This window comes from Esox lucius, chromosome 11, assembly GCF_011004845.1.
Source record: "Esox lucius isolate fEsoLuc1 chromosome 11, fEsoLuc1.pri, whole genome shotgun sequence".
Taxonomy (NCBI): domain Eukaryota; kingdom Metazoa; phylum Chordata; class Actinopteri; order Esociformes; family Esocidae; genus Esox; species Esox lucius.
Genome location: NC_047579.1, coordinates 4,671,006 through 4,692,732, shown reverse-complemented (window position 1 = coordinate 4,692,732; position 21,727 = coordinate 4,671,006). Strand labels below are relative to the sequence as shown.

Genomic DNA, 21,727 nt, shown 5'->3' with positions numbered 1-21,727 from the left:
GATGGGAGTTTTGCACCAATAATTCTGTAAGCTCACCTAGAGATGGTAATCCCACCTATAAGAGTTTCACTGATGGTACATCAAACTGTATACCACGACTATACATCACACCCTTTTCACTGCTCTAATTGCATTGGTAACCGGTATACAATCACAATAACGCATGGCGGGTGTTTGAGGTTAACTGCCAGTACACCACAGCTTATGGCTGTGTCCAGACACTCAGGGATGCATCGTACCGGAGAACTGTTCTTAACCGGTATATTACTTTATTACTAAATGATATCAGCCTATCGTCCTCCTACACATTGTCTTAAACATACAGGACACTAAGGGGACTGTCAGTAGTAATCCTGTCCACGTTCATTTCAATCACACAGGTAGGTTGGTTATAGAAATCTAAACTCAACTTGCAATCCTGATTATATTGATAATCCTACTATCTTGAAGGTATTGAGTTTTAATGAATTTATTGTATTCTATATTATTTGAAAGGAAATAAATGATGCAGATATTGCACTAGGGGCAAAATATATTTAGAGCAGATAGTTCAGAAGCAAAGAAGTAAATAGCTTATACAGTAGGAGTTCTCTGTTGACCTAAACCTAACCCATCGAATCACTAAGCCAACAGAACCTGGGGTCAGCATAGTCTACACTGACTGATTATATATTGACAAATGCTCCAGAGATACATATATATAAACTCAGCAAAAAAAGAAACGTCCCTTTATCAGGACTGTGTATTTCAACAATAATGTTGTAAAAATCAAAATAACTTTACAGATCTTCATTGTAAAGGGTTTAAACAATGTTTTCCATGCATGTTCAATTAACCATAATCAATTAATTAACATGCACCTGTGGAATGGTTGTTAAGACCTTAACAGCTTACAGAGAGTAGGCATTTAAGGTCACAGTTCTAAAAACGCAGGACACTAAAGAGACTTGTCTACCGACTGTGAAAAACACCCAAAGAAAGATGCCCAGGGTCCCTGCTCATCTGCGTAAACGTGCATTAGGCATGCTGCAGGGAGGCATGAGGACTACTGATGTGGCCAGGGCAATAAATCGCCATGTCCGCACAGTGAGACGCCTAAGACAGCGCTACAGGGAGACAGGAAGGACAGCTGATCATCCTCGCAGTGGAAGACCACGTGTAACAACACCTGCACAGGATCGGTACATCCGAATATCACACCTGCGTGACAGGTACAGGATGGCCACAAAAACTGCCCGAGTCACACCAGGAACACACAATCCCTCCATCAGTGCTCAGACTGTCCGCAATAGGACAAATCTGGTCCAGTCCATGAGGAGGAGATGCACTGCAGTACTTCAAGCAGCTGGTGGCCACACCAGATTCTGACTGGTACTTTTGATTTTGAGCGTCCCTTCATTCAGGGCCACATTTCTGTTAGTCACATGTCTGTGAAACATATTTAGTTTATGTCTTATGGTGTTGACTCTTTTAGTGTTCATACAAATATTTACACACATTAAGTTTACTGAAAGTAAAAACAGTTGAAAGTCAGAGGACGTTTCTTTTTTTGCTAGTTTCAATAGTAGGGCCCTATGAAATCTGTTTTATTTCTTCGGCCACAATATTAGTTATATACAGTGGGTAGAACAAGTATTTGATACACTGCCGATTTTGCAGGTTTTCCTACTTACAAAGCATGTAGAAGTCTGTAATTTTTATTATAGGTACACTTCAACTGTGAGAGACAGATTGTATGATTTTAAAGTAATTAATTAGCATTTTATTGCATGACATAAGTATTTGATACATCAGAAAAGCAGAACTTAATATTTGGTACAGAAACATTTGTTTGCAATTACAGAGATCATACGTTTCCTGTAGTTCTTGACCAGGTTCGCACACACTGCAGCAGGGATTTTGGCCCACTCCTCCATACAGACCTTCTCCAGATCCTTCAGGTTTCGGGGCTGTCGCTGGGCAATACAGACTTTCAGCTCCCTCCAAAGATTTTCTATTGGGCTCAGGTCTGGAGACTGGCTAGGCCACTCCAGGACCTTGAGATGTTTCTTACAGAGCCACTCCTTAGTTGCCCTGGCTGTGTGTTTCGGGTCGTTGTCATGCTGGAAGACCCAGCCACGACCCATCTTCAATGCTCTTACTGAGGGAAGGAGGTGGTTGGCCAAGATCTCGCGATACATGGCCCCATCCATCCTCCGCTCAATATGGTGCAGTCGTCCTGTCCCCTTTGCAGAAAAGCATCCCCAAAGAATGATGTTTCCACCTCCATGCTTCTTGGGGTTGTACTCATCCTTCTTTTTCCTCCAAACACGGCGAGTGGAGTTTAGACCAAAAAACTCTATTTACGTCTCATCAGACCACATTACCTTCTCCCATTCCTCCTCTGGATCATCCAGATGGTCATTGGCAAACTTTAGACGGGGTTGGACATGCGCTGGCTTGAGCAGGGGGACCTTGCATGCGCTGCAGGATTTTAATCCATGACGGCTTAGTGTGTTACTAATGATTTTCTTTGAGACTGTGGTCCCAGCTCTCTTCAGGTCATTGACCAGGTCCTGCCGTGTAGTTCTGGGCTAATCCCTCACCTTCCTCATGATCATTGATGCCCCACGAGGTGAGATCTTGCATGGTACCCTAGACCGAGGGAGATTGACCGTCATCTTGAACTTCTTCCATTTTCTAATAATTGCGCCAACAGTTGTAGCCTTCTCACCAAGCTCCTTGCCTATTGTCCTGTAGCCCATCCCAGTCTTGTGCAGGTCTACAATTTGATCCCTGATGTCCTTATACAGCTCTCTGGTCTTGGCCATTGTGGAGAGGTTGGAGTCTGTTTGATTGAGTGTGGACACGTCATTTATACAGGTAACAAGTTCAAAAAGGTGCAGTTAATACAGGTAATGAGTGGAGAACAGGAGGGCGTCTTAAAGAAAAACTAACAGGTTTGTGAGAGCCAGAATTCTTACTGGTTGGTAGGTGATCAAATACTTATGTCATGCAATAAATTGCAAATTAATTATTTAAAAATCATGTGATTTTCTGGATTTTAAATTTGTGTGGCAGTGTGCTGTCACATTCCATCAAGTTCTCTTGCAGCCACTTCCAGGGAGTTTGACTACATTGGATTACCCACAATGAAAACAGGAACATCAAGACTTGTAGCTTTGAGATGACAATGCTTGGATACAATAATGATTCATCTTGAAAGGGCCAATAATATTGACTGAAACATTTTAGGATTGCTTTGTGGAATAAGCTTTAGTAAATTATTTAGATTTTATAGTTTGGTTCAACTACAAGACAAAGAAATACATGGCTATATAACAAAGGATTTCAGCAGTTTTGTACAAGAAATGGTGCATTATTTGAATGAAGTGCTTTGGGACCCTGAAGTCTGCCCCTCCTGGCTGCCAGGTATACTTGTCAAGTTTACATGAAGCAAAACAGTTGTTTGCTCAACAAATGCAGATGGAAAGGGTGTATGGATTACAGTTATATCCTAGCTTGTATATCGACAGGCTGATCACCTTGAGACTGGTGTCTTGTCTTACTGAGAAAATGTTTAGAAATAAAAGTAGCGAACTAGCTTATTTCGTACTATGTTGTGATGTCATTGATCCTGGCTAGAATGGATGCAGCTCATGTCAAAGTGGCATCACACTACCCCAAGATCCTTGCTAAGATATTGTGACATATGGAGCCACCAGATGGAGGCATCCCCTGGTGATACCCTAGGCTACTAGAGAACTACGTTTCGGACAACTGATGACCGGTGGATGCCATGGAAGATCTATTGCAACAGCTGGCTGCCGCCACTCTTGCCCATTAATGCCAATTGCTATCCCTATTATTGGAATACAAAAGGGGGAACGGTTATCTCAAGGAGTAAATCCAGACTCTGGCCAGCCCAACATACCAGGGTCAAGAAGGACACTAAGAGGACTGATGCACACCGAACTAGCAACTACATCCCGAAAATGACCAAGGATGATGACATGAAGGCCTACTTACAGGCCTTTGAATGAATTGCAATCAATGGCCGAAAAAGCAGCGGCCAGGACTTACATTTCCTTCTTTAGTTGGTCCGGCACAGAAGGCCTGTCTGGATCTAGATTATCTTAAGGAGGGGAATATGCAGACAATGTTGAGACCTGATGAAGATCCCAGAGGATCTAATCGTCCACACATTTTTAATAAAGATACTTTGTGTGCAAGCTCTATTTTTCCTTTTACAGTGAACCTTGTTTGGCCCTGTGTTTGACTTTATCTTTTGAAGTTCCAAATTAAGCCTTAGTCGTCTAGGTCTTAGGTAATTCCCTCACCTGGTCATCACAGTGGAGACAGTCAAGTATTTTTACGCTATACACCACTGCATTTTTGTTATTACTGAATGACACATATTCACCAAAGAAATACATATCATACCTTCTCTCTTGTATGAAATTAGTCATGGTTGCTGCATTTCTGAGGTAAAATCTGAGTTCAGTTGTTCTTTAATGAAGTTAGATCAGAGGTCTATATTTGTGCTAAGCCTTCACTTCACATTTTTCACAAATACCTATTCATGTTTTACCAGTACAGTTGCAAGATAGGCATTTTGAGAGACAAATTATGAACATTCACTAAACCACCCTAATATCAAATGAAAATAAATTCCCAGTGTTTTGAGTAGTGTTATAGCCTCTCAAGCCATTACACTATGTTCCATTATGTATAGCATTATAGACTGTGGAATGAAGACATCGATTCAGGTTTGATCTAACTATTCAAGATATTCTCCAGAACTATTACATGGGCCAGCCCCCTAGCAACTCAAGTCCCAGCCTCACCCTTTGAATGACAGCAAGCAAGATGCATGATGATGAGTAACACTGTGAAAGAAGGCTGATCCAGGTCTGACTTGTGTTATCCAATGAGGATGCAGGGAGAGCTTTGACCTAGTAATGTAGTATGCAATTTTCTGGGACCTGTTTAGGCTCTCAAGCGGGATAGAACTACTAGCTGAAAATATACAAACGTTTGAGAACGCATCTTTAAGCGAGCACCCTTCCTTACTGGGCAACCGACTGAGCAGATTTTATGCATAAAGTAAAGAATCCTGCACATGAGCAGAATGCTGAAAATCTTTAAACCAGAAAAAAACTGATTCCAAAAGAATCTGGAATCAAAGCATCAGCTAAACTGTCAAACACATTTATCTAGTATAGGCACTTATCCCAGGCAGTTTGCTAACATCGGTAAGTGCTTGAACAAAATGGTCTGCTGCTTCAGAATAATAATTTGCCAGCTGCATAGAAGGAAATACAAGTAAACAACACTTACCCTATTGCTTAGAAAGGAGAAAAGAGTGGCTGCCTGGCTTGCTTGCCTCTTTTGTAGGCTACCACTTACTGCTATGCATTAAAGCAATGCAAAATGTATAGCACTGCTGCTGACCAATCCCGTTTTAACCCTGCCCTAAACAGGAAGTGAAGCCATTATACTGTGCCATTAGTGGAGGTTTGCTCCTTAATTATCTGCCGTTTGTTCTGCATCTACTGATTGGGAATATCCCCTTGCCATTAGTCCCTTCAACATAACTGATGAGTCTGTCTACTATATGCTTATGAAGAAGATATTTGGAAAGGTTGTCTCACAAGGTTCAGATACTTTAAGAAAATAAAATCAGCTTTGTAATAACAGAAAAAATTATGTCAAATATAATTTGTGTGTGTGTTGCCTGAAGTGCATGTGCTTCAACGAGTGACATCACTGACTGCAGTGAGGCAGTGGGAGAGCAGAGGGCTTGTTTGTGGGAGTAGCTCCAGGAAGAGGCCTATACTAAGCCAGCCATCTGTGCCAGACGGGGCAACATCCACTCTAATCCTCCACAAGAGAAGAGGAGAGCCCTACCACGCAGCTCCACTGCAGAGCTCATTGAGCCCCCTAGCGCAGCGACAGCCAGGCTCAGCTGTAAGCCCCGTGGAGAGCAGCGGCACAGCTACATTGGCTGAGCCCTATGGAGATCAGATGAGTTGAAAGCAAGCGAAAGTGAGTGGGTGGTTGGGTGGGTGTTTGAATGAGTGAATTACAGTCACAATACAGTCTCTTTTATTGGAGTATATTACCTTTGCTTTCTTGAACTCAAAAGGCAGATATAGGAGATAAAGAGGAAGGGTAAATACAGCAAAGAGGGAAACAATGGCTCACACTAAGCCCCACTATAATTACCATCATCAGATCTAAAATCGTAGACAAACATTTTGGGTCCTTTAAGATTTCATAGGTATGGACTGAATTGTGAAGAATACAGGGCTGTCTCTGACCTGTGCAGCAGCCAGCCAGGTGCCAGTGGGATTGAGTAGGTTACTTTAGTCATGCTTAACTTGGATGACCTGGCTTAGATCTATATAAGAAAGCCGAGTGGGAGAAAACAAGGTTCACCCAATCAAGAGATTTCTTCACCTCTAATTAGGCTTAATCTGCAAAACAGATCAGTGGTCCCTATACATGTCTTCTAATCAGTATATCAGGTAGACAGTGACCAGTCACTCAGCATCAGTTAACGACCATACCATCGAGAGACCTGCTCCTGTGGCTAGTTGGATATATAGGCCCGGGCTAGGTTCAAACATGCACTCACAGGATTGAAAGCATTGGAGAGGTGTGTAAAAGAATTAGCTAGTAGGAATACATTTTCACTTTGTTTCGTTTACCAGTTTCCTTTCAACTCAATTAAGAGGGGAGTAATCAAGTGTAAACTTCAGGAGAGAAAAGGGAGGTTGATATGTGGGTTTAATGTCTTCCCTGGGCAGGAAAGCCACTGAGGACAGAAAAAGGAGGTTGAGATGTGGGCTTTAATGTCTTCCCTGGGCAGGAAAGCCACTTCCTCATTTGGGCCACACCTGACGGCTTTCCCTAACGGGCCTTGCAGTTCTCCGTCCCCTCGCAACACTGGTGTGGGGGTTTCCTTCCTTCCTGCCGGCCTGCCTGGGCTTTCCCTCAAAAAACAATGCCAGCCCACTGGGAGCTATTACACGATCCAGCCATAGACCTCTAGAATAATTCTACAGAGAGAATCAGGGATTAGCAGAAGCAGAGAGAGAACTGGATTAAGAGGGACGAAGAAGGCAGAGTTGTTGTTCTTCTTTTCGCTCAGAGGGAGTACATATTGAATTACATCACAAACACTTTGGCAGAGGCTTATAGCTGCAATACCACCTGTCTAAAAATGGGATCATTCAATTTAAAAACTGCCACAAACGCTTTTTTAACAGCTCCTATATTCCCCATGGTAACAGAATATAAATAGGTTAATATCCCTCTTTAGGTTTTCAGTGTACAGGTGATTCGTAACTATAAATTGGACAATTAGGAGAAAACTAAGAGACATCATTTAAATATAATTGATTTAAAACAATATTCTACTCACAACATAGACATGTCATAGTACATGAAGCCATGACTGTCTTGTTTCCTGCCTATAGCAACTATACCATGTACCAGATAGATTGGCACTGCATGGGGCTCACAATGTCAGGGATGACACTGGGACACTGGAAAATTGCTGCTAAATAACTTAAAATTACTTATTGCTCTTCTGTTCAGCGGTCTTCATGATTAACTGCCATGACTGACTGTGTCAATCAAATTCTACAGAATGTTTTGTGTTCTATTGGTGGTACAGCGTTAACCTGAGCAGACACAGTTAACTTGGCGCCTCTCAGCCCCCACTGGCAATGCCAGCACGGACTGACGTAACCGGTGCAATGAATTCAGATTATCAGGACGTCAGCTGCGCAGTCGCAGCTTCTTACGTAACTCAAGTCTTTCATTTCTTGCTGCTGGGCTTCCCAGCAGAGCCCAGTCAGTCGCTGGGAAACTGCAAAAGAGGTCATGCCTGGCTTCCAAAAAAGTGGCAGTTATAAGAACCATGAGTTTCAAGAAGGAGGTGTAGGAATGGATTGCTCATGTGAGCGTGGTCCGATCCTAGATTTCTGTACTGTCTCACCACACACTGGTATTTAAAAAAACAAATTAATAACTCAATGTCCTACACATTCAGTCACTTTTAATTCAGAAAGCATATGACATAGTTTATTATAAACTACACCATAAGATTAGGATATATCAATCTTATTTAAGATTATGATATAACAATCTTATTAATAATAATTAATTATAAGGACACAATAAATATGATTAGTAGGTCTGTATAGAATACTTGTATTAGCTCCAATAGACTGTAATTCCTAAAATGTTTCTTTCAGCACTCCCTATTGGCAGTGTCAAAATCTGTAACCAGTAGTGTAGGGCGTGTTTACTTTGGTGGATCAATGTAATAGGAACCTCCAACATTCATGCAGATCCAAATTCAGTGATTGGAGAATTATCATAGTTCACACTGCCAAACAGTAAGCCAAACAAAATGTCATGTTGCTCAATAAACGTATAATGTACTAAAGGATCGACATTAACCAAGGTTAACCTGAGCAGGGTATGCAATAATTCAATTATTGCACGTCTTAATTGCTGGTTATTACTTTACCATTTAGGCTAACAATAGCAGCCTAATAATAGGAGGATTCGGATGTTTAGTGACAAACTTCATCAAAGCCAAGACCTGAGTGATCAATTGTGCTACACCAGAATTTACTATATGTTTAAACATTTGTCTGTGGGGGAAAACAAGGACGCGGTTTCATGTAACATTATACTTCTATAAGTAGGGCTTTCACGTCCACAACAACTCCAAAGGCCAACTATGGCTGTCATTCAAATGGAATGTTAACAGTCACCGCGCAAACCAGAAACACATTTAACTAGGAAGACATTAATATCAAAGTGCACTTCATCACAAACATTTAGCCTACTGTGTTCTTACTAGGTTGGTCGTGGTCAACTGCACGCCCCCTGTGACATAACAGTTTCACCGCGTTACAGTAGTTAGGTATGCCACGCTGTTAGTGTACCTTTTGTGGGGTAAGAAAATAGCCTGCAAAGTAACCACGAAGTCATTAAGCACTCAGTCCTTGGCAGCAGTTTTCACATGGCTACAAAACTAGGCCAAACTGCGGTAGCAGTGTTGCTTCGCATTCCTGAATATGTCTGACTGCCCAGACTGGACTTGCTGAATTAGGACACTAGTATTGAACCGAGTTGACATTAGGACAGTACTCACCTTCCCGCAGACGAATAGGCGCCTTGTCGGTGACAGCGAAGTCCAACCAGCTTCCCTTGCTACGGACTGTAGTACTTTAAGTCTATAGCTCGCGTTCAGTAATTTCATGCACAGCGCGGGTTAGTACATTATCAGAGCATTCAATACCTTGTCAAATGTTAACCAACCATCTGTAATCATCCTACGGTCAGCATTCTATTTCAGAAACGATGTAAATGCACGGTTATTACACTTCAGTTTTATTTACTGTATGTGAAATATTTGCACCGCTCAAGTTCGGCTGCCACGACGGGGAAATGCACTAGCAACAGCCTTACTACACAAGCTCCTCCCCTTTTACTGTACGGGCTCGTGCAGTGAGCGGCGGTAAGGCAGGCCAGGGGGTTTTATCCAAATGTCTACTGCTCTCTTCAGGACCACGTTTGACACTGCAGCACAATCCACATTTTTTTGTTCAACTGATTGTCGAATGTTGTGTGAATTATACACCGGCTGACACAGCATTCATTGTTTTGTGGAAGCAATCTTTTGACAGGTTAGGAACAAGTGTTGGTAAGGGTTTTCCAGAGGTTCCTTATTAGGATACATTTGAGATATTTGAGTGTAAAAACATCCATGTGCTTCTGTTCAGATGAGACTAGTCTGCACATTGCTTATGCCACTTTTCTCAATACCTACATGTATAATCTCCTATATACATGGCTAGCCAACATTCACAGACAAAAACCTGTATCCACAATGGTGTATAGGGTTGTTTTCATCCTATTTTAAATGTTCCCCATTAACAACGGTTCTCCCCGAAACACTTTGCTGTGTAAGTAACTGTTTAACAGCACAAGGCTACTAGATTGATGTTGTGTTTAGGTGTTATCAGAGACAAAGCTGGTAGTTATTTTTACAAATTTCACAGGAACCTCAGATTTAGAGTCAAAAGAAACTTGAAGACAATGAGCACATGAAGCCAACCTCAGCTGTTGGATTATTTTTAAGTTGAGGGCCGGGATATAATAATATATATATATAATAAAACACTCAGTTTTAAATTGCAAAGCACCAAAAGAAGATAGTACTTACAAACACATTAATATTGTACAACTTTAGATTGTTATATGATCACATAATATCCTAAATTAGAAACTTTCTAACATAATTATGGTTATTCTTCTTACAAAAAACGAATTTGGGTTTTAGGCCTTCTGTAGAATAATTATGCAATAAGCCATAATAAAGCCCCAAGGTTCCTTATTGCTATTTATACATCATCAGCACAAATATATGAGTACAACATGTTTTGTCGTGCTTGTGGGATATGAAAACATTAAGACATGAGGGGGTGTGGTATATAGTCATGATCCCTAGGCTAACAGCTGTTCCAGGACCAGCTCAAGGATGAAATGACTGAAGGGTTGTTTTTTTTTTATTAATGGGGGGCGTATCTAATTCACATACCATTTGCAGTGTTTAAGGGGAAACAAAACTGGCGGGGCACAGACTCTAAGAACCCTTCCCCCACTCCCCAACCCCTGTGGATCTGGGCCTGAGCTGTGGTATATTGGCAATATAACGCAAACCTCCAACATGTCTTATAACTCATTAATTGGAATGTTACAGCTATTTCCAGGGGCAGTAATGCATGAAATCCCTCATTAAATTGGATTGAAACTCAAAGGAAGGCACTTTTGAGTAAAAGGCTGTTCATGCTGCCTGGCGGATTCTGAGCGCATGAGACAGAAATATCTGGTCTGATGAGACCAAAGTACACTGAACAAAATTATAAACGCAACACTTTTGTTTTTGCCCCCGTTTATCATGAGCTGAACTCAAAGAGCTAAGACTTTCTCTACGTACACAAAAGGCCTATTTATCTCAAATATTGTTCACAAATCTAAATTTGTTAGTGAGCACTTCTTTGCCGAGATAATCCATCCACCTCACAGGTGTGGCATATCAAGATGCTGATTAGACAGCATGATTATTGAACAGGTGTGCTTTAAGCTGGCCACAATACAAGGCCATTCTAAAATGTGCAGTTTCACTGTATCAGGGGGTCTGGGGGGGTCCGAAAACCAGTCAGTATCTGGTGTGACCACCATTTGCCTCATACAGTGCAACACATCTCCTTTGCATAGAGTTGTTGAAACTCAGGTTGTTGATTGTGGCCTGTGGAATGTTGGTCCACTCCTCTTATTGGCAGGACCTGGAACACGCTGTCGTATACGCCGATCCAGAGCATCCCAAACATGCTCAATGGGTGACATGTCCGGTGAGTACGCTGGCCATACAAGAACTGGGATGTTTTCAGCTTCCGGGAAATGTGTACAGATCCTTGCAACATGGGCCCATGCATTATCATGCTGCAACATGAGGTAATGGTCGTGGATGAATGGCACAACAATGGGTCTCAGGATCTCGTCATGGTATCTCTGTGCATTCAAAAGGCCATCAATAAAATGCACCTGTGTTCATTGTCCATAACACACACCTGCCCATACCATAACCCCACCGTCACCATGGACCACTCAATCCACAATGTTGACAACAGCAAACCGCTCACCCACACAGTGCTATACACGCTGTCTGCCCTGTACAGTGAATACCGGGATTCATCCGTTAAGAGAACACCTCTCCAAAGTGCCAGACGCCATCGAATGTGAGCATTTGCTTGCTCAAGTCGGTTATGACGACGAACTGCAGTCAGGTCGAGACCCCGATGAGGACGACAAGCATGCAGATGAGCTTCACTGAGTTTGTGCAGAAATTCTTTGGTTATGCAAACCGATTGTTGCAGCAGCTGTCTGGGCGGCTGGTCTCAGACGATCTTGGAGGTGAAGATGCTGGATGTGGAGGTCCTGGGCTGGTATGGTTACACGTGGTCTGCAGTTGTTAGTCTTTGGAGACGGCTTATGGTAGAGAAATTAGCATCCAATTCACAGGCAACAACTCTGGTGGACATTCCTGCAGTCAGCATGCCAATTGCATGCTTCCTCAAAACTTGTGACATCTGTGGCATTGTGCTGTGTGATGGAACTGCACATTGTAGAGTGGCCTTTTTTTGTGGTCAGCCTAAGGCACACCTGTGCAATAATCATGCAGTCTAATGAGCATCTTGATATGCCACACCTGTGAGGTGGATGGATTATGTCGGCAAAGAAGTGCTCAGTAACACAGATTTAGATTTGTGAACAGTATTTGAGAGAAATGGGCCTTTTGTGAACATAGAGAAAGTCTTAGATCTTTGAGTTCAGCTCATGATAACTGGGGGCAAAAATAAAAGCGTTGCGTTTATAATTTTGCTCAGAGTAGAAGTATTAGGCCTGAATTCCAAAAACGTAATCTGTTAAAAACAAGTTACCGCTCATTACCTGTTTAATACCATCCCTACTGTGAACCATGGGGATGAGAGCATCATGCTAAGGATGGATGAACTGAGAAAAATACAGAACTCCTTAAAGACTGAGGGATGGATTAATCGAGAAAAATACAGAGGTCCTTAAAGACTGAGGGAAGGATGAACAGAGACAAATACAGACGTCCTTAAAGACTGAGGGAAGGATGAACAGTGAAAAGTACAGAGGTCCTTAAAGAAGCACACAGGACCTGTTAATGTATTCGAGTGGCCCAGCCTATCCCAGCAATTGAACCCAGTGAACATTTTTGGAGTGACCTGACGATCACAGTCAAGGCTGATATTGCTTGTGTGGATCTGAAAGGAAGAATCGGAGAGACCGCCCAAAACTGGGTGTGTAAAGCTGATGAGGCATACCCAAAAAGACTCAAAGGTGTGATTGCTGCTTATGGCACTTCAACAAAGTTGAAGTGCCATGTACATGAGATTACAGACAGATTCTCAATACACTGGCACAACTGTTGTTGTTTTGTTTTTGCTTTCTCATTATGGGTTAGTGTGTAGATTCATAGCAAACAAAATGGTGTAATCATTAATAATTTTAGTCTATGACACAAAAATGTGGAGAAACTGAAGAGGTCTGAATACTTTCCAAAGACACTGTAAATGTTTTCTCACATTTTAGAAATGTGAACTAATTAGTCTTTTGAACAATCATATGAACTTCTGAAAAATATCCAGTGTGACAACATGTGACTGTGTGAGTTTGTGCTCTGTCCTACGCATCCCTGTCCCAGCTGTGAATCCTCTGGTATAAGGCCTTCACGTTACTGCATAGGGCTTGTTGAATACTATGATTGATCAGAGTAAAGGTTTCAGGAAAAAACAGAATTTTGAAAACGTCTGGAGTACCTAAACTATCTGAGCTACAAATCAAGTTATGTATTTTGAAAAGAAGGTGCCTAGGAAAAACATGACATCACAGTTTATTAGAAGCTAATACATACATTGCCCAGGCTTTGTGGAAACTGGAACATCTGTTAAGTCATGTATGTTCTTTACAATACACCGTAGCAGTAAAGGCAAATCTCACGGATTGTAAACTTCTTGGACAGGGTGCCCCAGGAGAGAGCTGGACTGTCCCAGACTACAAACAGAGCAGGCTCGGTATATGCAGTAAGGGCCTGGAACATTCCAGGAGTGGTGTGGGCTAGTTCTGCCCAAGCACACATTCTCCCAATTGAGCCTCACCAAGGTTGCCTTGAAGGTTGACTAGAGGCTGCGTTGGGAGGGAGAGGGACTTAAGAATATGTACAGTATGGTGTTTGTTTTTGTGCTCTGTGTTACAGACGCTGGTGAAACTCGATCCAATCACAGCTGTGAGACTCGTAGGCAAGACCATGAAGCTCCCCCAAAGCCCACAGATGTTTTGTATGCCCTTTTTATTTTTGTTAATAAACGCCTTCGGCACCTCATCTCGCTTTGTGTCCGTGGCCTGTGCTTCTATCTGCCACACTACACAGGGACATAGCTAATGCAGGGAAGTTGGATATGATTCACAGGGCCCATGGTTTGTCAGGGCCCACTGATCCTAATAATATCAATGTTGTGTATTAGTGAGGGGGCCCAGGCATTTACAGGTAAGCACAAAGGTATTCATACCCATGCCAAATTTTTTGCTATAGTGAATTTTTATTTGACCAATAGGTTTCTTCTAGCTGGAAATGACAAACAAGTGACAAAACACGGTAAGACATTGTGCTCGAGATACAAATGAATAATGTAACTATTTATTTTTTCTTCACATTTTAACGAAAAAATGCCATCCATCCATCCATCTTCTTCCGCTTATCCAGGGCCGGGTCGCGGGGGCAGCAGTCTAAGCAGGGATGCCCAGACTTCCCTCTCCCCAGACACTTCCTCTACTCTTCCGGGGGGACACCGAGGCGTTCCCAGGCCAGCCGGGAGACATAGTCCCTCCAGCGTGTCCTAGGTCTTCCCCGGGGTCTCCTCCCGGTGGGACGGGACCGGAACACCTTCCCAGGAAGGCGTTCCGGAGGCATCCAAAACAGATGCCCAAGCCACGTCCAACATTATTCATACCCCTTGAAATAGTTGCAAATTTTTTAGAAAATGCAAGTTTCTATACCATTTAAAATTGGCTTGTAATTTCCTCCATGAGAGAGCATTCTAATCACCTATAAATTGAGAACAGCTGAACAGCAGTAGTTCTCTAGTCAGTTACTAGTCAACTGCAAGTCATAGCTAAGACCAGAAACAGTTATTCATTTGTATCTCCAGCACAATGTCTTAATGTGTTTTGTCACTTGTTTATGTCATTCCCAGCCAGAAGAAACCTATTGGTCAAATAAAAATTAACTTTAGCTCACTTGAGGTTTGCAACTTCAGGATGATATTAGACATTCTTCTTTTATATCAATCCCACATCACAAGTGCAACCAAAACAAAAATGAATGTCTATGGAACATATCAAGCTCTCAACATGCAGCCGAATGACTCATTTACAATATGTGTGGCAGTGTGCTGCAGGTGTCTTGGAAGCAGGAGGGATGGACATTTCGAGAAACCCCCAGGGATATTGCTAGCCTTATAGACTTGTTTTAATCTGACTTAGGGCTTCGGCCTGGAAAACACCTTGGTTACTAAACAATTGTAGCTAAACATTAGGTACCCTCCTTTATAAGTCAGTCCTCCTAGATTTTCCATCCTTGAGTGAAACAGTTAATCAAGTTGGTTATTTCTAACCATTTTAAGCCTGATTGTACAGTAAACAGCTCTGAGGCATTCATTTAGAGTGCTAGATTCCAGTACTGCTACATAGTGGATGACCATCTGCAATATATCAACTTCCAATTACCCCTGACTGTACTACGATTACCAAGAGGTTGATATTATGTCATATTGAATAACTGTCTAGGTTTTGACTTCTTCCTCACTTATAAGAAGACCATGGCCATGGTACTGAAATCTCAAATACTGTACAGATACTGTATCTTAATCTGAAAATGGATTGTAATAGTTATAATAGTAGATAGAAAAACATAGGAGGTACCAGTAGTTGAGTAAGGAAATATTGAAGAACATGCTATTAATCCAGTTTAACTACCTCAAGCTATGTTCTTCTAGTTGTTGGTATGTGACTAATAGCTGGTTCGACCAGTTAAAACAAGCCCTGACCAATCATCTAAAAAAGCTCCTTTGCAAAAGAAAAACAAAACATGAGACGAGAGGCGTTCTTTGTACCTTGTGCATCTGCTTTTAATGCAATGATACATCAGTATGTTGACTCATAGTCAATGGACAGAACATAAAATTTGTTTTTGACAACCAGCACTGTTCACATGAAGTAATAAATGAACAAATGGATTGGATCACAACAAAAGACTGGTCAAATTTGGATTCAGTTACACACATACTGTCCTTATACACGGACAAACACACTCACTCTTACTGGCACACACATAAGTAATGCTTGTTCATACACAGTGCTTACACACACTCACCCAATATCACACGTTGAGCATATTTGATTAGTAATAAAGGTTTCTTTGTAGCATCCTAAACCATTTCAAAAGTGCTGACTTGTTTAATACTGTTCTCGTTCATACAGAATAGATATATTGTACATTGATAGACTACAACGAGTTACAAACACCACATATCTTTTTGTAAACTTAACATTTGCAGTAAAATAAACATCAATACTGATATACATCACTCAATAATAGTCAATAAAATTATGTTGAAACCATTCATGATCCTCTGTATTTTACATAAACTATGTACAGAAAATAAATAACAGATGTGGAGGAAATAGCCTACATTTACACGCGGAACAGCACTTCTCACTTCCACTGAAACACTTACTAAAAGCCTTTAATGAGTTATAATCTGATGGGTTTAATGACTGGCACTGTATATGCATGTATATATATATATATGTATAAATAATATTTATAATACATGTTTTTATTTCAAGACTGATATATTCACTGGTGAAAAGAAATATAGATAGCGAGACAGATATACTGTAAATGCAGAAAGATAAAACATTATACATGGCTAAATATACGCACGATGCACAAGACAGCACTTTGCCATCCATACAGACGACATATTGGAACAGCACGACTTTCAATAGGTTTCTGTGATAGGGTAACAGTGTTTGAGTGGATGGCAGATGACGGCAGTTGCCGCTGAAACATGCGTGGATGATGAAAAGGGAAAATGTCACTCTCTCTAATGGTTTGGATAAGGATGGAAGGACAGATGTCGTCTTTTCCTCTCCACTCCCTTCATTTCTCAGTCAGACATTCCTTCACCTCTAGTCAAACTTGTAACTGCGGTCATTGCGGTCACTGCGGTCATTGCGGTCACTGGAGAGAAAGGGGTTTGAGAGATGAGGAATAAACGGATGAAGACTCCTTTAGAAGAGGTGATTCCTAGTGTCCACCACCTCCAATCATGTGACGTATGGTAAAGCACAACAAACAGCGCTACAGTACTCACACAACAACTACAAAAGGCAGGAAAGTGTCTTGCATGAAACAAGAAATGTTGAACAGGACTTAATAGGCTACAAAACAAGAAGAGAACCACAATGGTGAAGAACGACCATTATTTTGCACATTAATTCCTTTTAGAATATGAAAATAGTTGTGTAGAAAATGTCAATTCAAAAGGAAAGCAAAAAATAGATTTTGTTGGCTAGCTCTCAAAGACCAGTTTTCACATTGAGTGGATAAAAAAATACAGAATTCCAAAATGTAATATCAGCATCTGAATTTCCTGTACATTTACATAATGCACTGCAATATCTCAGGTTTAGTCATGACATGACACAGGAGATAAGTCATAGTAAAGTGGATATAAAAAGTCTACACCCCCTGTTAAAATGCCAGGTTCTTGTGATGTAAAAGAATGAGACAAAGGTAAATCATGTCAGAACTTTTTTCACCTTTAATGTGACCTATAACATGAACAATTCAGTTAAAAAAAAATCACTAACCTGGTTGCATAAGTGTGCACACCCTTAAACTAATACTTTGTTGAAGTACCTTCTGATTTTATTACAGCACTTTTGGGCAGGAGTCTATTAGCATGGCACATCTTGACGTGGCAATATTTGCCCACTCTTCTTTGCAAAAGCGCTTCAAATCTGTCAGATTGCGAGGACTTCTCCTGTGTACACCCCTCTTTTGATCACCCCACAGATGTTCAATTGGATTCAGATCTGGGCCCTGGCTGGGCCATTCCAAAACGTTAATCTTCTTCAGGTGAAGCCATGCTTTTGTGGATTTGGATTTGTGCTTTTGGTCGTTGTCGTGCTGAAAGGTGAACTTAATCTTCAGCTTTCTAACGGACGCCTGAAGGATTTGTGCCAAAATTGTCTGGTATTTGGAACTGTTCATAATTCCCTCCACCCTGACTAAGGCCCTGGTTCCAGAAAAACCGCCCCAAAGCATGATGCTGCCACCACCATGCTTCACTGTGGTTATGATGTTTTTTGGGTGATGATGTGTTGTTTTTGCACCAAACATACCTTTTGGAATTATGGCCAAAAAGTTCAACTCTTTGTAAGAAAAGGCTTCCGTCTTGCCACCCTACCCCATAGCCCATTCATACGAAGAATACGGGAGATTGTTATCACATGTAGCACACAGCCAGTACTTGCCAGAAATTCCTGCAGTTCCTTTAATGTTGCTGTAGGCCTCTTAGAAGCCTCTCTGACCTGTTTTCTTCTCGTCTTTTCATCAATTCTGGAGGGACGTCCAGTTCTTGGTATCTCTGTCTCCATATTTTCTCCACTTGATGATGACTGTCTTCACTGTGTTCCATGGTATAGCTAATGCTTTGGAAATTATTTTGGAACCTTCTCCTGACTGATATCTTTCAACAATGAGATCCCTCTGATGCTTTGGAAGCTCTCTGCGAACCATGGCTTTTGTTCTGAGATGCAACTAAGAAAATGTAAGGAAAATCCTACTAGAACAGCTGAACTTTATTTGTGATTAATGATGGCAGGTGTGTAATTACTTCTCTTTAACATAAGTTTGTTTGTGACTGGTAAATTCTGAACACAGCCACATCCCCAGTTATAAGAGGGTGTGCACACTTATGCAACCAAGTTATTGTAATGCTTTCATTTTTCATTTTTCCCCCTTGATGATATCAGTTTGTTTTTCAATTGAATTGTTCACATTATAGGTCATATTAAAAGTGGAAAAAGTTCTTGACATGATTTATCTCATTCTTTTACATCACAAAAACCTGGTGTTTTAACAGGGGTGTGTAGACTTTTTATATCCACTGTAAGTCAGGAAGGGAATAATGAAAAGGTATTTTGATTTTAAGATTTTTATAACATAGTCATGTTTGGGGAAAAGGAGTGGCAAGGATATCATGCTCATACATAGGCAATAACTTCAAAACACTGTCTGTAAAATGACATAATGAGATGTTACAAACCATTTTGATCGCCGATGTCAGTTTATTGCAAATACAATAGGTTCTGTTATGACAGTGTAAGTAATTTGCCATAAGCTGACATCAACTGCCCTGGTGGCTCTTGGTCAAATTTATGACAGCATTATTTAGTGCTTATAATGGGGGTAAGTTGTAACAAAATGTTTGAATCGTAATGAGTGGTATACAGTTGCATTTAAATATATTGGCTTGTTTACACAACCAAGTGTACATATGTTTTTATAATTAGGTTAGTTCATTACTTTGTAAATGAAACAAGTGAATGTGTGACCATTTTCTAAACTGCAATAAGTTGTACTGCTACTGTATATGTTTTATATTTTGTTGTTTGAAAAGGTATGTTTTGCAGAATTTGGTCTCTTGTGGTAGAAGTTGTCCAGAGGGGTTCCTCAAAAAGACAAATAGGAATGTAGCTGGGGAAGCTAGCAAAACCACTGGGTTCTTCTAACCTACTCTATTTTGCCTCATATCGTCTGCTAATACCCTTACCCTCAGCGACAGGTTAAATTCGGATGTGGTTGCCTTCATCCAACCTATAAAATGAGATCACATCGGTCAACGACTTGTGCACTCCTGCACTGACAGGGGTATTTTGGAAAGAAAAAGAAGGATTTAATTGTTTAGTGTTGATAGGATCTCATTTCCACCTATGTACTTTTATGCTAGTATTACTACTTCACTAGATATACTACTACAGTATTGTAGATATTTAGCCATATTGATTGTGATAATTTGTGTTGTTGTTGTGATTGTAGGACAGGGAGGACAGAAAGAGGTGATGAGGTGGTTGTGAGTTGCATGCAGGAAGGGTACAGTTCATTGGGTGGGTGGGAAAGGGGTAAGAATTGGGCAGTACTCACGCCCCCTCGTCTCGGAGAAGCTGCAGGAACTTGGTTACTCTGTACTCCACATCCATCTGTAGGTAGGAATGAAGATAACCCAGATCAACACCAGTTCATCATAGAAGAAATTAAAGAAGAAAAGGAAGGAGAAAAACAAAGAAAGAAGTAGAAGAAAGAAGTCTCTCTGGGTAAGAACATCTGCTAAATAACTAACAAAATGTTGTGATATTATAGTTATGAAATGTAAATAAAGTAAGCTTAACAATACATAAGAGTATTAGCTGAAGCCTACAGGGGCTGACTATAGAGGTCAAAGAGAGTAGGTTACAAAGAGGACATCATTTGACATCAATCCTGTTGTAGGACACAGAGTACACCTCTCAGAGGGGTGTGAGGAGTTAGCATGCGTGTCTGGCTATTTTGTCCATGCATCAAAGTGGATAATATCTAACTATGTAAATGTAAGACGAAGAATACTTTGACAGTGCACTGTGGTATTACACAGCCTTGTTACTATATAAAACCATTAGCACAATTTCAACTGGTGAAAACAGCCACTGGAGGACACTTATGGTTGACTTCTCTGCAGCCAAACTGTGAGGAAGAGGAAGAGTGCTGAATGCCATTGACCTGCAGGGACATTTCGATGAGCATGAGGAGCTTCTTGATGCCGATCCAGACCCTCTTCCCCTTGACGTGCTGACCGATGGTGGCCCTCTCTGCATCCGTGAAGCTTCCCAGTAGCTACAATGGATGTCGCATCAATAAAAATAAAAAAATTGGCACACAGGACAATGGCATGAATAATTTACATTAATATTGTTAAATTGTGTATATACAGGATAAAGGATGTTCCTTTATTTGCATGCGCGCATGTGTTTGTTTGTGTGGGGTGGTACCTCCAGGGCTTCCACAAGATGTTCTCCAGTAGAGATGTTGGGGATGTGGATGGTGGTACTAAAGGCGTCCAGCATCTCCATCTCCTGCAGCACGTCCTTCCGACTGGTGGTGCCGATGATCAGCAGCTTGCGGCCCTGTTGACAGAGTGGAAAAGTCAGTTACCCTCATTGTGTGCGCATCCGCGTGATCAACATAAAAGTACAAAACATTCACAAATACATAGTCTAACTTGGTGAAATAATATTGCTGGTGGTATAAAACAAGTAGAGTGAATAAACAAAATCTACACAGTTGAAATACCATTATTGTTTTGGGATTTTTGCCAGATCGTGTAATCGGAGCCGGCCAAGAAAAGTGAATGTCACTGACTGACTGACTGCCCATTATTAAATAGTGTAGTGGACAGAGATGCAGTCTGCCACACAGGAGACCGGGTTTTCAATCCAGCAAGGGACAAAACAAATCAGGATTAGTTGAAGATAAACTAAACCTAAAATGGCTACAAGCTTCAGTAGCAATACATAGTAAGGCCAAAGTAAAACAGTTTATGCTTACATTGCGATGGACAAACTACAAACGACATGTCTGACATCCTAAAAAAGTGTTGGAAACTTTATCTTGAAACAACCTGTTCTCTCACCCAATTACAGCAGTTAAGAGTGAGAGCAAAGAAACATATTATTATATTCTCTCTCCCAACTAATAAGCATACAACAAAAAGATATTATGTTGATTGACAAACAAGTAGCATGCAAATTGTTCCCACCACTGATGTTCTGTTCCTCTTCTGTCTATTTTTAAGTTCAACTGTTTTAACAGAACAAATGAATATAGTTACCTGAAACCAAATCATTATGAAAATCTAAAATAAGTAGTTGACAGTCATTTTTCATTATAGGTACTACACCGATCAGCCATATCATGGCCACCTGCCCAATATTGTGTAGGTCCCCCTTTTGCCGCAAAAACAGCCCT

General features: G+C 41.0%; 2 protein-coding genes across 5 annotated transcripts in view; both read right to left on the bottom strand.

Annotated features, from left to right (window-relative positions):
* Positions 1–9,453, bottom strand: part of LOC105028431 (thyroid hormone receptor alpha) — an 82,880-nt gene extending 73,427 nt beyond the window's left edge. For both annotated transcript variants that reach the window (XM_010901179.5, XM_010901180.5), the window contains exon 1: positions 9,158–9,453. The gene's annotated coding sequence lies outside the window, so the exon portion shown is untranslated. The remainder of the gene's footprint in view (positions 1–9,157) is intronic.
* A 6,300-nt stretch (positions 9,454–15,753) lies between these two features.
* The window catches only part of LOC105028430 (vesicle-fusing ATPase), a 46,960-nt gene continuing 40,986 nt past the window's right edge, over positions 15,754–21,727 (bottom strand). Inside the window, exons 18-22 of one of the 3 annotated variants that reach the window (XM_010901176.4) lie at positions 20,752–20,886; positions 20,483–20,596; positions 19,871–19,926; positions 19,500–19,543; positions 15,754–16,900 (exon numbers count right to left, since the gene is read on the bottom strand). In XM_010901176.4, coding sequence (XP_010899478.1) covers positions 19,513–19,543; positions 19,871–19,926; positions 20,483–20,596; positions 20,752–20,886 — 336 coding nt within the window. In that variant the 3' untranslated portion in view covers positions 15,754–16,900; positions 19,500–19,512. Of the gene's footprint in view, positions 16,901–19,499; positions 19,584–19,870; positions 19,927–20,482; positions 20,597–20,751; positions 20,887–21,727 lie in introns of those variants that run through there. The other 2 variants (XM_010901175.4, XM_034294912.1) reach the window with 2 other exon arrangements.